Genomic DNA, 15,912 nt, shown 5'->3' with positions numbered 1-15,912 from the left:
TCACATTTCAAAAGATGATTGCGTTTCTGTCTCCCTGAAAAGTTATGGGCAGTTTTAGATTGCGTGTAGCTAGTTTGTAAATCGATTTCAATTGGTCTACAGTCGGTTTTGGGGGTAGGCGTGGTTGGGGTGAAGGTGGAAAGCCAAATTTGAACAATCTCACGAGAATAAAGGAGATTTACCGATTTATTGTTTATATTATAAAAAAAAGAGAAACCGAACCAATCCAGATTAAACTGAAATGATCGGAACAACACAATTCCCGTAACAGATTGTTGGCTAGGGCGAGGAAGGTGAAGCCGAACACCAACTTTGTTCTGATTGAGTACAGAATTAGACCGAACATATCAGATCGGAGGACAACATAACACAAAATACCCACATTGTTGGATCATATTCGCGATGAAAAGGGCAAGTGATGGTCATTGTTCGGGTTAAAATACCCGAAAGAGGCATGGTACGGCCCTTGAAGAAAGGAATGTGAACCTGGGGATACCGGTGTAGGGAGTGCGGAAGGGCTGGTTCGGGATACCCCAGGACTAGGCGGAGAAGGGAACTATCCGTCGTTATTGGGGGGCCAAGCAAACGCTCGTCTCCTAACTGGTAACAAATCAACACCAAAGAACGGGGATTTGGATGAGGCCTCGTTTGACAGTGTCGAGGTAGGGAGACAAGAATCGTGGACAAAAAAAGATTGGACCCGTGGAAAATATAATTACAAGAGGTAACCTTGGTCGAGTTGTATTTCTGTTTTATTTCTAACATAACTTTGGGTTGGGACATAATATTCCTGAAAAACAGCAGTTTTCATGTAGCTAACGCTTGCTAGCTAACGCTAGCTAGCTAACCTTACATGTTAGTCGGACATTTGCCATGTCGCTATCCATCACCCTTAGCCTAGTAACGTTATCTATCCCCCTCCTTAAATTGACAATTTTGCAAGTAGATATAATTTGGAAATATAAAATGCTGTTTTCTTTAGTTACCTACCAGACATATTTGCTAACGAATTGACCAACTTGCTAGTTACTAGTTAGCTGCACCAGGTGGCTAACGTCGGACGTTAGCTGGCTACTGTAGTTAACTAGCTAGCTAACAAGCATTTAGCAACAACATGTTTGGAATACCATCACCAACAAGGCAGCCATAGACTAGCCAAGGGGGGAACCTGAATTATTGACACATGTCAACTAATGTAATGAACACATGATCATGAGTCATGACAATGTCTATCATGTTACTCTCATTGTTAGTATTTTGTCCCCTGCAAGTGGATGATGGCAAGCTGCCTGTATTCTTTGATCAGCTAGCTAGCTAGTTAGTTATCTAGCTAGTTGATTTGATATACTATTAACAAGTTGGTTGGTCGCTGGCCTGACCCTTCTTGCCAAAACTGTCAGCTTCGTTGCTTAGCTAGTTAGGTATGTGGCAAAATGACTCAATCAGATTCACAAATCTTATCACGGTACTGTAATCACAGTTTTGAAACCATATTTGCTGAAATGTCCCTTGTCAGCACAAGAGTATGCTCAGCTCTTGCCTGTTTAGTCTTTGCTTCATTTCTTGTTGTTGATCAAGTTCTGTGTTGGAATCAGTGGTGGTGACTTGATTAATAAAAAAAAAAAACAGGTGTGCCAGAGGTTATCAGTTTCTACGAATTGATAGTTGCATGCATCAACACGTTCATCTATAGGCAACCCTGAACTGGTTGTGTCACTAAATCCTCAAGCTGTTGTCAGAGGATTTCCAACCCATTGTATTCTTATTTTGTATGATGTTTGCCTGTGCTATGGAAAGTAAACAGATCTGATATCAAATTGTGTGTTTCTTGCTCATTGTCCCTCCAGCCATGATGGAAGAACTGCACAGCCTGGACCCGCGACGCCAGGAGCTGCTGGAGGCTCGCTTCACTGGGGTCGGCGTGGCTAAGGTCTGTGTTACTACACTATATCGTTGGAGATGAGAGAGGCCTATATAGGGTCTTGCTCCTTTCCCGCTCCACCCTTTCTTCTAATGTAGGACTGACTACAGGATCTCAGTAGTGAACTTTTATTTCAGGATCATATCTGTCTTTGTCTCTCTCTCACCCATTCTCTTTGTTTCTCCCTTTCTTTGTTTGATTCTCTATTTCTGGTTGAGCTTGGTCAGGGACAGGCTAGCCCCCTCCGCCTCTCTCTCTCTCTCTCTTGAGAATGTAGAGCTGTGTGTCTGTGTTTGTTGGCTGGTGTGATATGGTATCCTCTCCTACTGGCTCATGATGTGGCGGCTGCATATGGAAGTGCGGAGGGCTGCCAAATAGGGAACGGGCAGGAGGGGGAAGTGGGGCAGGGAAGGGCAGGAATGCCTGTCACTCTCATACGCGTAGAAACCCTGACCAGATGTTATGGCAGTAGCGCTCTGGCGTTTGATTAGAGGTCCTGCCTGGTGGTGCTGAGGTAGACTCCATCTTAGAGAGCTGCCTTTGTGGAAAGTGATCCGGAGCCCAGAGAGTGAATGAGAGCCAGGACTGGGCTCTATGCCAGCCGTAGGCAGAACTGAGCCCAGAGCATGGTGCTGTCGCAGAGAAAATGGCGGCCCCCGCTAAAGCGTCACGCCACAGCCGAACCCGTCTGACCAGGTTCTGTTTGACAGAGTTGCAGTGTGTGGAAAGACTGGGAGAGAGAGAACGGAAGTATTAGCCTAGAGAGAGATGAGAGGTATAGCCTGCACTGGTGTTATAGGTCTGAAAGCCCCAGGATATGGTGGGGGCAGCTCAACCTGTGTCTCTCGACCTTGAACAGCCCTGTAGCTCTGTTCCCTATCAGTCATCCTGAGCTGCCTTATAAGCGTTGTGGGCGTGGCTTAAATCGGTCCAGAATTGGCGGCAAAGAGAAATGTGCGGTTTTTCAGCTAATTTCCTGCAATTCTATCCATTTTTCCATGGAGCTGAGAGAATTTTGCAGTGTGAAAGCAAATTGATTTCCTGCAATTCTAAGCATTTCTGTGTTCATATGCTTAAACATTAGAACATAACCTATGGGGACCCCAATCGGGGCCCCTTGGCATGTACCCTGCATGCCACGTCAGTAATCTAGCCATTCCAAAAATAGTATTAAATAAATTGTTTTTGGAATTTTAGATTCTCCCTGACTGTCTAGCTAGTTTTTATTTTGGGGATTTGTAGTTCTCAAAGATTCTATAACAATATATAGGTTAATTATATTTTCTACATTCTGTCCATCCTTAAAATGTATTTCATTTAACAGCGCCACTGCTAAGGGAATACAAAGGAAACACTGAAAGCCCTCCAATACCCTATCTGAGTAGTAGGATTTTAAAATTATTTGAACAAGGCTGGAGAGAATGAGGATGAAATAATGAAAGGCGAGCGTGTGAGGGAGAAAAAGATTGAGAGACCTACTCCCACCTGCATTAGTTATGTCTGATGTTCAGCAATTTCAGGTTCAATTTAGTTAGAGGGAGCAGCATTATGTGTCCAGAATGACTAAGTGTATTTCTCTGATATGGCAGAGTCTGGTGAATTCAAAAGTGAGTCATCTAGGCAACAGACATTTAGAATTGATAGGGTAGGTACACAGTGTGGAGACGAATGGTGATGATATTAGCTCAACCCTATTCCTCTCCGACTCTCTTCTGCTCTCTCTTTCTCTCTCAGTCGCTCACCGTATCTGTTCACCAGAGAGTAGCCATGGGGAGAAACAGTCAGTCAAATGAAAGCAGAAAGCATAATCCCCATCCCTCTCTTCCACGCTTCCTCTTCCACACCCCTGGTTTAACTGTGAATTAAGTTTAGTCCCTCCCAGCCCTTGGCATATCCTTCCACTCTTTGTCTGACGTGTAATTGTGTGGGTTTGTTTGTTTTGAACAGGGTTCAGGCCACAATGAGTCGTCTAATCAGAGCCTGTGCAGCGTGGGCTCTCTCAGTGACAAAGAGCTGGAGGTCAGTGTCCCACAGCAGTGGCGCCATAAATCTTTTCACTCTTGTTATATGATATTTTATGCATCTTCCATTGTCATAAAGTACAATGTGTTTCTCCTACTCGTTTTCCAGACCCCAGAGAAAAAGCCCAACGACCAGAGAACGAGGAAGAGGAAAGCAGAGCCATACGACGGCAGCCAAGGTGAGATGTCTGTCTCCCTTCCTCCGTGATCTCTCTCATTCACCTCAGTCGTGCCTTGCCGGCGGCCATTTTGTTGTCAGAATATATCAACGGCCCACAGATTTTCAGCCTTTTTTCCCCCTCTTCTCCAGGGAAAGGAGGAGCAAGAGGACAGAAAATTAGTGATTATTTTGAGGTGAGTGTGCAAGACACACTTTTTGGCAAGACTCATCCATAGCTTTGAATTCCTTAGCCCTTCTTCTGACTTTTCCATTAAATCTGTCAGTTTGTGGGTGGTAGTGGTCCTGGTACCAGTCCTGCCAGGAGTCTCCCTCCAGTTGTCCGCTCCTCCCCACAACATCACTCCCTCTCCAACCCCCCAGGCACGGTGAGCATGCTCCCTCACCTCTCCTTTCTTTTTCCGCCTCCCTTTTCACCGTGCCTTTTTTCTCCCCCCATTCCTAACGAACCTATCGTGTCCTTCAAACTGACCTGAATGCAAAGCAGAATGTTACTGTGGTCCATGACATGATGTTAGTGGTATGTGTGGATGTCTTTGTATCCCAGATGCAGCAGGGCAGCCCGTCCTCTCTGGGTTCAGCCAACACAGAGCACTCATCCTGTTCCCTAAAGCCCGTCTCCCTCTACATGAACCACAAAGCCACACAGGTAGCTGTTACCTTACACCATCTGTACAGACACACACACACACACAGAGAGAGCACTGGTGATGTCTGTAATAACTCCAGTATTATATGACACATCTCCTTGTCTCTAATGACTTTGACTTCGTCTCTCTTTCTCGTCCTCTGGTTTTCCTCTTGCAGTCTGACCTGACGGTAGAGAAGCTAACTGCTATGGAGAACAACAAGAACTCGGACCTGGAGAAGAAGGAGGGGAGGATAGATGACTTACTGCGGGTGGGAACACATCTGCCATCAACGCGCCCTTGTTTTCCCATTCTGTCTTCTAATGGAATAGCGTGTTGTGGGCCTCGTCCTGAGACAGCATTATGCTCCAGACATGGAAACAGATCTTTTAAAACAGCTTTGTTTCATTTAAAAGGACTATTAATTAATAGGATTTTGACCCATTCTGTTTCAGGCGAACTGTGACCTTCGAAGGCAGTTGGATGAGCAGCAGAGGATGCTGGAGCGGTACAAAGAACGCTTGAACAAATGTGTGACCATGAGCAAGAAGCTGCTGATTGAGAAAGTGAGTTCTCCCTCTGTCCCTACAACAGGCTTGGGAGTCTAGAATACCGTAACCCATGTCTATTTTCTTGACCAAGGACTAGCTTTCCCCAAGTATAACGTGTGTGTGTGTGTGTGTGTGTGTGTGTCTTCTCTCCCCCCAGTCGAAGCAGGAGAAGATGGCATGTCGCGACAAGAGCATGCAGGACCGTCTTCGTCTGGGTCACTTCACCACCGTCCGACATGGTGCCTCATTCACAGAACAGTGGACCGACGGATATGCCTTTCAGAACCTTATCAAGTAAGGGTTACTCAAAAGCCTCTCTCACTCTGCATCTCATCCTCCTTCATACTCCTCCTCTCTACCTTCTGTTGTTTTTAATCTTTCTCTCTTTCACACCAGCACTGACCCTCCTCGTCACCTGTCTGTCTGTGTCTCGTCTCTAGGCAACAGGAGAGGATCAACTCCCAGCGAGAGGACATAGAGAGACAGAGGAAGGCCCTGGCCAAGAGGAAACCCCCCTCAATGGCCCAAACCCCGCCCCTTAGCCTGGAGCAGAACAAACGCAAGAGCAAGGCCAACGGTGCCGAGAGCGACGCGTACGTACCCCGCCTCTTCCCCTCTCTGTTTAAATGCATACATTTTCCCAGGTTTCCTTCTGTTTGTGATGGTGAGTTTCTTCTTCTTCCAGGTTATCACAGGCCGAGTATCACGAGCAAGAGGAGATTTTCAAACTAAGACTGGGCCATCTCAAGAAGGTGGTGTGCTGTTTACCTGCAATGTTTCTATATTTTGTGTATATAGTTTGTGCACTGTTTATCTTTTGGTTCCTGTAAAAGTTGCTAATAAGCTTGCTGTGTATTACAGGAGGAGGCAGAGATCCAGGCTGAGCTGGAGAGGTTGGAGCGAGTACGGAACCTGCACATCCGCGAGCTCAAGAGGATCCACAACGAGGATAACTCCACGTACGTGCTCTCTACCAGTGTTCTCTTATTTCTGTTCTCTCTGTTTGACTTTTAATCGAAATATGTCTGATTTCCGCAACAGGTTCAAAGACCACCCAACGCTAAACGACCGGTACCTACTGCTCTACTTACTAGGCCGAGGTGGCTTCAGTGAAGTTTACAAGGTGAGGGCACTCATTGGAACTGACCTTTTGTCATCATGGTCAAATGCATAGTTGTATACCCATTGAACTAAGTACAGCGACTACATAGTCTAAAGGATTTCTCATAATGATGAACTTTTGATGCTCACCTGAATACATTTTTTTAAGTCGGTGCCAAGGTTTCATATTGGTGCCAGGTTTCGCACAGATATGATAAAGAATAGTTATTTATTTGTAATTGATGTCATGTCTCTCACGTTTGAAGGCCTTTGACCTAACGGAGCAGAGATACGTTGCAGTCAAAATCCACCAGTTGAACAAGAACTGGAGGGACGAGAAGAAAGAGAACTACCACAAGTGAGTTCCCGTGTTCTTATCATAGACAGACACCTTTTTTCTCAGAGTGATACGGGTAACAAAAGCACTTTGGTTTTAACATTGGAGTTTAACGTGGTCTCTTTTTCAGACACGCATGTCGAGAGTATAGAATCCATAAGGAGCTGGACCACCCACGGATAGTCAAACTCTACGACTACTTTTCACTCGACACAGACTCGTAAGTCACCCCCCCCCCCAAACAGCAGCAGAACATATCCAACACATCTTTGGAATAAAACTTGAGATTTTGGGGGGTTTCTAGTTCCGGTGATATTTGTGTCTTTCAGCTCTGTATCCTACTGTTTTGAAACAGTACCTCACAGTTGGTTCCTTTGTCTCTCGTTGTGGAACAGGCTCTGTACGGTTTCTAAACTAAAACAGTACCACACAGCTGATTGCACTATCATTGTTCTAGGTTCTGTGCGTTTCTAGAGCTTAACAGTACCACATCCTCTCTCTCGTTATGTCCCAGGGTCTGTACGGTTCGAGATTAAAACACTACCTCACCGTGGGTTTCTCTGTCTCGTTGTGTTCCAGGTTCTGTACGGTTCTAGAGTACTGTGAAGGGAACGACCTGGACTTCTACCTGAAGCAGCACAAGCTGATGTCGGAGAAGGAGGGCCGCTCCATCATCATGCAGATGGTCAACGCCCTCAAGTACCTCAACGAGATCCGCCCACCCATCATCCACTACGACCTCAAACCTGGTGGGTACACACAGCAACGGATCGCACGGACACTAGCATAGCAGCAGTTACACTGCAATATTAGTACCAGGTCAACACTGATGCGATCACTTACAGTACCAGTCAAAAGTTTGTACACACCTACTCATTCCAGGGTTTTTCTTTATTTTTACTATTTTCAACATTGTAGAATAATAGTGAAGACATAAAAACAATGAAATAACACATATGGAATCATGTAGTAACCAAAAAAGTGTTAAGCAAATTATTTAAAGTAGCCACCCTTTGCCTTGATGACAGCTTTGCACACTCCTGGCATTCTCTCAACCAGCTTAACCTGGAATGCTTTTCCAACAGTCTTGAAGGAGTTCCCACATATGCTGAGCACTTGTTGGCTGCTTTTCCTTCACTCTGCGGTCCAACTTATCCCAAACCATCTCAATTGGGTTGAGGTCAGGTGATTGTGGAGGTCAGGTCATCTGATGCAGCACTCCATCACTCTCCTTATTGGACAAATAGCCCTTACACAGCCTGGCGGTGTGTACGGTCATTGTCCTGTTGAAAAACAAATGCTAGTCCCACTAAGCGCAAACCAGATGGGATGGCGTATCGCTGCAGAATGCTGTTATAGCCATGCTAGTTAAGTGTGCCTTGAATTATAAATAAATCGCAGACAGTGTCACCAGCAAAAAACCATCACACCACCTCCTCCATGCTTCATGGTGGGAACCACACATGCGGAGATCATCCATTCACCTACTCTGCGTCTCACAAAGACACGGAGGTCGGAACCAAAAATCTCAAATTTGGCCTCATCAGACCAAAAGGACAGATTTCCACTAGTCTAATCTCCATTGCTCGTGTTTCTTGGCCGCCCAAGCAAGTCTCTTCTTCTTATTGGCATCCTTTAGTAGTGGTTTCTTTGCAGCAATTTGACCATGAAGGCCTGATTCACGCAGTCTCCTGTCAACAGTTGATGTTGAGATGTGTCTGTTACTCTCTGAAGTATTTATTTGGGCTGAAATTTCGGAGGCTTGTAACTAATGAACTTATCCTCTGCAGCAGAGGTAACTCTGGTTCTTCCTTTCCTGTGGCGGTCCTCATGAGAGCCAGTTTCGTCATAGAACTTGATGGTTTTTGCGACTGCACTAGAAGAAACATTCAAAGTTCTTGAAATGTTCCGGATTGACTGACCTTCATGTCTTAAAGTAATGATGGACTGTCGTTTCTCTTTGCTTATTTGAGCTGTTCTTGCCATAAAATGGACTTGGGTCTTTTACCAAATAGGGTTTTCTGTATACCACCCCTACCTTGTCACAACACAACTGATAGGCTCAAACGCATTATGAAGGAAAGAAATTCCACAAATTACCTTTTAACAAGGCACACCTGTTAATTGAAATGCATTCCAGGTGACTACCTCATGAAGCTAGTTGAGAGAATGCCAAGAGTGTGCAAAGCTGTCATTAAGGCAAAGGGTGGCTGCTTTGAAGAATCTCAAATATAAAATGTGTTTTGATTTGATTAGTTTTTTGGTTAATACATGATTCCATGTGTGTTATTTCATAGTTTTGATGTCTTCACTATTATTCTACAATGTAGAAAATAGTCAAAATAAAGAAACGCCCTTTAGTAGGTGTGTCTAACTTTTGACTGGTACTCTACGTGTGAAGCAAGTTGAAACGATTACAGCAGACTAAAACGAGACAAGATAACTGAGTGAAGGGTAACTTTTGACTCTTAAGGCTGGTTTACAGTTGGTCTATCGACATCGACCGTCTGTAGGCTGTCGTCGCAGTGACATCCTGAACGTTCTATCGTTGTCCGACATCAAACATGTCGTTGTTGTTATGATATGCATGACAGCAGCCTGGTGGTCCAAATAGCATAACTGGTGTATTTTAACACCGATTAACCCATCCATTAATTCAATATATGTTAATCTAGCAAGCCAGACAACTAAAAGCAACTTTAGAAACAATGTTTTGGTTAGTTTCTAGCGTGTTAGAAGGTAGGCAGTTAATATACTGACCAGAGCATAGCTGACATCTTTTTAGGGAAAGGTGGATACCTAGTTAGTTGTACAACTGAATGTATTCAACTGAAATGTGTCTTCCGCATTTAACCCAACCCCTGTGAAAGGAGAGGTGCATGAGGCTGCCATAATCAACATCCACGTCTTCGGCATTTGGGGAACTGTGGGTTAACTGCCTTGCCCTGCCTTGGGGCAGAACGACAGATTTTTACCTTGTCAGCTCAGGGATTCAATCCAGCAACCTTTCGGTTACTGGCCCAACACTCTAACCACTAGGCTACCTTTTAGTACATTTTTATTAATTATTACAGGAAAGTAAACTCACAACAAGATCATTTTTCAAGGTAATGGCAAGCTAATTACAGAAAATAGCTTACGGTTGCGAGTGTGACGTATTAAATGCAGGGCATTCTAACGTTTTTTTTTTACTTGTTTGTAACCATGACAACACACCTTTTCATCGGTCTGCGACAAGGAAACTGAAGTGTCTCAGTGACAGTCTATAGACATTCCACTGGAGTATAAATGAAATGTTGTTTGGACCAGCGAAACTTGTCGCATTCGAATTGTCTACAGACACATCGTTAGACCAATTTATAAACCAGCCTTGACCACATATTACTGAGAAATGTTCATTATGACTTTTTTTGTCTTGACCTCTGACTTGTCTTTTCCTCAGGCAACATCCTCCTGGTGAATGGCACAGCCTGTGGGGAGATCAAGATCACCGACTTCGGCCTGTCCAAGATCATGGACGACGACAGCTACAACTCAGTGGACGGGATGGAGCTGACCTCGCAGGGTGCAGGGACCTACTGGTGAAGCGCCGCACAAACTACAACGACAGAATGACTATCTTGTTTGAATGATTGTTATTGTGGAAAGAGTGTTGCTCTAATAAATGATCTTCCCTTGCAGGTACCTTCCCCCAGAATGCTTTGTGGTGGGTAAAGAGCCTCCTAAAATCTCCAACAAGGTGGATGTGTGGTCAGTGGGAGTCATCTTCTACCAGGCTCTGTATGGACGCAAGGTAATGCAAGCACGCACACGCTACTAACTCCTCTCAGAATTGTATTCATACTCTTTATATTCCATTTAAGAGATGAGGATGTTTTGTGTTGCTAACTTTTGCCTTTTTTTCCTCTTTCTTTGTCTTCCTCTCCAGCCCTTTGGCCATAACCAGTCTCAACAGGACATCCTGCAGGAGAACACCATACTGAAGGCAACAGAGGTGCAGTTTCCCCCCAAACCAGTAGTCACCCCAGAAGCTAAGGTACTGCTAGTTTTTTTCTGTCTGTCCTTCCCTCACCTTTCTGTCATTTGTTAGTCCATTCCTTAAATTCTCCCTCACCTGATGTTGTTTCTCCAGCCCTCTTTCACTGCTCTGTTACTTTACACATCCATCCCTTTCTGATCTGTACACAAACTCTTCCCCTGCTACAACGTCTCTAAATGTCCCCTCCTTATCTCTCTCCAGGCCTTTATAAGGCGCTGTCTGGTCTACCGAAAGGAGGACCGTATCGATGTGCACCAGCTAGCCAGTGACCCCTTCCTCATGCCTCACATCCGCAAGTCTGTGGCCACGTCCGGGGCCTCTGGCACGGCTATACCCTCCACCTCCAGCTCCTCCAACAGCAGCGCCTCAAACTGAGCCCTCACTATGAACTGACTGACTGACCTGAGTGGAAGGTGGAGGTGGGGGTGGCTGCCTGATTCAGCCCCCTCACCACTTACCATCCTGCTATGTCCCGCCATGGGCTCAGCACCCCAGGGAAACCTCTGGGGTGCAGGCAGGGGGAGTGTGAGGAATCATGGGTGAGGTGGAGGGGTGGGGTAATCAGTGTTCCAACTGCAACTTGGAGCCCTCCATCCCCCATATCCACCTACCCAGCTTCCCTGTCTCTCCCTCCCCTGAGGGGTGGTGTTGTTCTGGGGGTCAAAGCCCTAGGGTCCCCCCACAGTGAGGGGGGCATGGCACTGAGCTGATGAGAAATGGTAAAATTCAACAATTTTAAGATGAAAAGAATGGAACAGGGCTGCGTTAGCTTTGAGAAATGGAAGGGCCTGTTTTCCATCTCATACACACCATGCCTCGGAGTCGTCCCAGATGCTCTGGGTTCTCCTTTGATAAATGCTTTGGTTGTCATCCAACCCAATCCCCTGACTGACAGTACCAGTCTAGCCTGCCTTTAGACTGGACCTGAACAAGACTTATGGCGTTCATTCATTTAAGCCACTCTCCTGGGTCCAGGTAGTTTTTGAAGGGAGACATACCCCCCCCTGGTCTGTTTTAAATCCTGTGACCAAAGCTTAAGACTTCCAGATGGTGGCACTGTTCCGCTGCAGTTTTTATATTGGTTCTAGTTGTGTTACATGATGTATGACGTGGAAAACGAATGAATGGTCCCTTTTTTAAGAATTGTTACTTTTACATTTTCCCAATTCTAAGGAAAAAAAGCAATTGGTGGTTTTTAAATTTGTTTTCTTTAGTTTTTTGCCCTGTTCTCTTTTTAGTAATTGCCCCTTCATGAAAACACATATTTATTTAGGTCTGTTTTATTGAATTTTTTTGCCAATGAAATGCAAGGGACTGGTTTACTCATTGTATTGTACTGTACTGTTGGGAGGAGATTGGGCCTTAGCAGAGAATTGCATAACCCATTAAATACAATTGGTTAAACTGTGCGATCTGAGTGTTTGTGGGGGTTTGGTTCTGGTTGGGTTGTTTACTCTCAGAACACTCGGCAAGCTCATTTCTCTACATCAAAAGCACACTTGTGTAATATCTACTATCTGTAACCTGGAGGTTCCAGGGGGAAAAGGAAACTGGGAAGACCCAGGAACAGCTGGAGAAGGTCTATCGAGGAAAAACTAAAATAATCAAGAACATCTTTGAAGGGGAGGCAGGTAGTCCAGCGGTTAAGAGCGTTGGGCCAGTAACTGAAAGGTCGCTGGTTCGAATCCCAGAGCTGACTACAGTTGAAGTCGGAAGTTTACATACACCTTAGCCAAATACATTTCAACTCAGTTTTTCCCAATTCCTGACATTTAATCCAAGTAAAAATTCCCTGTCTTAGGTCAGTTAGGATCACCACTTTATTTTAAGAATGTGAAATGTCAGAATAATAGTAGGGAGAATGATTTATTTCAGCTTTTATTTCTTTCATCACTTTCCCAGTGGGTCAGAAGTTTACATACGCTCAATTAGTATTTTGTAGCATTGACCTTTTAAATTGAAACGTTTTACCCAAGTTAAACAGGTAGCCTTCCACAAGCTTCCCACAATAAGTTGGGTGAATTTTGGCCCATTCCTCCTGACAGAGCTGGTGTTACTGAGTCAGGTTTGTAGGCCTCCTTGCTTGCACACGCTTTTTCAGTTCTGCCCACATATTTTCTATGGGATTGAGGTCAGGGCTTTGTGATGGCCACTCCAATACCTTGACTTTGTTGTCCTTAACCATTTTTCCACAACATTGGAAGTATGCTTGGGGTCATTGTCCACTTGGAAGACTCATTTGTGACCAAGCTTTAACTCCCTGACTGTTGTCTGATGTTGCTTCAATATATCCACAATTTTCCTCCCTCATGATGCCATCTATTTTGTGAAGTGCACTCACAACCGTGCTTCACGGTTGGGATGGTGTTCTTCAGCTTGCAAGCATTTTCCTTTTTCCTCCAAACATAACAATGCTCATTATGGCCAAACAGTTCTGTTTTTGTTTTATCAGACCAGAAGACATTTCTCCAACAAGTACGATCTTTGTCCCCATGTGCAGTTGCAAACCATAGTCTGGCTTTTTTATGGTGGTTTTGGAGCAGTGGCTTCTTCTTTGATGAGGGGCCTTTCAGGTTATGTCAATATAGGACTTGTTTTACTGTGGAAATAGAAATGTCAATGGATGTCAATTACCCTATCAGAAGCTTCTAAAGCCATGACATCATTTTCTGGAATTTTCCAAGCTGTTTAAAGGCACAGTCAACTTAGTGTATGTAAACTTCTGACCCACTGGAGTTGTGATACAGTGAATTATAAGTGAAATCATCTGTCTGTAAACAATTGTTGGAAAAAGGACTTGTGTCATGCACAAAGTAGATGTCCTAACCGACTTGCCAAAACTACAGTTTGCTAAACAAGAAATTTGTGGAGTGGTTGAAAAACGAGTTTTAATGACTCCAACCTAAGTGTATGTAAACTTCTGACTTCAACTGTAGGTGAAATCTGCCGACGTGCCCTTGAGCAAGGCACATAACCCTAATTGCTCCTGTAAGTCGCTCTGGATAAGAGCATCTGCTAAATGACAAAAATATTAAATTAATATAACGAAGTGGGAGAAACCAAACCTGATGGAAAAGTCTGAATGACCTAGAGACGGGTTGGCTGACAACGTCACGAGAATGTGGGCACATGATGAGGAAGAAGGCCATGTGGTGGTATGATTAAAATAGCTAACAACCATGTGGGGAATCGTAGGTGGCTGGTATCATCTCGTTGATACTGTGTTGAGGTGTTTTGACCCATGTCTATGCTAGTACGGCTCACATTCGCTAGCCAACCAACAACTGTAATGATGTATTTGAGAGACAAGTGCTCCCTGTGCAAATGTATTTGTTTTCAATAAACATTTTGAGACAAAATATAGTTTACATGTCAACAATCTAAACCAACCCTGTCTCTTTTGCCCCATTTTTTTATGAATATTACAAAAAACTGATTAAATGAATTTTGGCCAAGAGATCTGTAGAATAAGTTGAGGGTGTAATACAATACAGTGTAATATGATTCATCTACAATTGATGTTCTTAATTAACCCTGGGCAACATGGGCCTGGATATTGGTATTCACAGTACTCCACCAATTATCAACTCCATCCTTATTCTATTTTAGTTTACGTAAATGCACTGTAATTTAAGCTTTAAAACGGCAACGTTTTCCCTCTGCCTCATGACAAAATGTGTAGAATTGCAGGATACATGCTTTAAAGCTGCAACAACAAAAAATCTCTGCCCCATGACAAAATATGTAGAATTGCAGGAAATGTGCTTCTCTCCGATACCAGGAGATGGACCTTTAAAATGGTTTGTCCGGCCATGCACTGCCAAAGTCAAAGTAGAACGCCTTGTATGCTATTTTTTAGCCCACTCCAGTTGTGTTCTGATTATGAGGGGGTCCCTGATGAATGTGCTATCACAAAAGGAGTCCCCGACCCCAAAAAGTTTGAGAGCCCCTGAAGTAATTATCTATAATACAACCGTTACATTATTGAATGAATGATTGGGCTCACGCAGTGCTGAATTGATGCCATGAGCGATGATCACTCTACCATTGAACGACACTGGTTTATAAAATGTATGGGTAGGCCATAGAGATAGAAGCTCAATCTAGTTCTGTGGTTAGGCTACTACTTTGCACGGTGCATTCGCACGTTGTTTAAAATGTGTGTTAAACCGAGTGTTGTTGTGTGCAGTGCACTGCCAAAGCCACAGATCAATAATGATCAGTGGAGAGGGAGACAGACAGGGCCCTGAGCCATGCATACTGCTAATGATCCAACAATGACTGTGTTCAGGAGAGGATGAAGCTAACACATCAGTGACACCAGCTTTGAACTGTTAGGCTTCGTGTGCAGATTGTGTGCACACACACACACACACACACACACACACACACACATTATCCACCAATGTAAGATTGTTCTGATTGATGCATCATTCTTGCATTTCCCAACAGATTGACATTGGTTTGTTTCCACTCTCTCCCACATCCACCACTACCAATCCCCAACACGGAATCATTCCAGGGGTGAATAAACACGATCCCATGTGAAACTATGTGCACCATGGCATCTTAATTGGTTCACGAGGAAGGGACAGCAATACTGTGATAATTAAATAATCCAGAACACTTTCTTCACAACAGTGGAGGCCAAGAAGCCATCACTTTAGTATATATTTTTTACACATATTTATGAGTTGGCTTTGGGTCTCTGGCTTTGGAATGGGAAGTAAAACGAGTTCATGTTGCAATCTCACTTGGCTGTTCTGTGTGCATTGTCACCCCACTGCTGCTTTGGGGGATGATTCTATGAGCCTGAATCTAGTAAAATAAAACATTTCTGTTTTCAATCTTTACTGTAGTTTTAAATAAGCTAAATCGAGTGTATATAGGTGTAAACATTTTTTTGAAGGAAACAAATAGGCCTAGGCTAGCTAGGCTACATATTTGCAGCATGTAGCGTATCACAAGCAGGGATGTTGTTACAATGTAACAGCGGGGTAGATCTCAAGAAGACGCAAGGTAACAATGTTGCAAGTCTGAGATTCTGAGGTACAGTGTTGCATATCTGCAATACAATGTGTCTAGTTTGTGCACAACTGTGTATGCATGTGAGGCGGGCTAGAGTATGGTGACGC

The 15,912-nt window shown here is 44.2% G+C and overlaps 1 protein-coding gene across 2 annotated transcripts; it reads left to right on the top strand.

Annotated features, from left to right (window-relative positions):
• Positions 1–12: 12 nt before the first annotated feature.
• On the top strand, positions 13–12,185 carry LOC115197605 (serine/threonine-protein kinase tousled-like 2). 2 transcript variants are annotated; one of them, XM_029759286.1, is made up of 21 exons: positions 13–724; positions 1,848–1,930; positions 3,869–3,940; positions 4,052–4,121; positions 4,253–4,296; positions 4,387–4,488; positions 4,668–4,769; positions 4,928–5,020; positions 5,205–5,315; positions 5,458–5,594; positions 5,741–5,893; positions 5,986–6,052; positions 6,162–6,259; positions 6,342–6,423; positions 6,668–6,759; positions 6,869–6,958; positions 7,318–7,487; positions 10,181–10,319; positions 10,420–10,531; positions 10,667–10,774; positions 10,979–12,185. In XM_029759286.1, the coding sequence occupies exons 2-21, from the start codon at positions 1,850–1,852 to the stop codon at positions 11,150–11,152; spliced, it is 2,097 nt and encodes a 698-aa protein (XP_029615146.1). In that variant the 5' UTR covers positions 13–724; positions 1,848–1,849; the 3' UTR covers positions 11,153–12,185. The 2 variants fall into 2 exon arrangements, with proteins under 2 accessions (XP_029615146.1, XP_029615155.1); XM_029759295.1 differs by lacking the exon at positions 4,387–4,488.
• The last annotated feature ends 3,727 nt before the right edge of the window (positions 12,186–15,912 follow it).

The sequence above is a fragment of the Salmo trutta genome, chromosome 1 (genome assembly GCF_901001165.1).
Source record: "Salmo trutta chromosome 1, fSalTru1.1, whole genome shotgun sequence".
Taxonomy (NCBI): domain Eukaryota; kingdom Metazoa; phylum Chordata; class Actinopteri; order Salmoniformes; family Salmonidae; genus Salmo; species Salmo trutta.
This window is presented reverse-complemented; position numbering and strand designations above follow the sequence as displayed.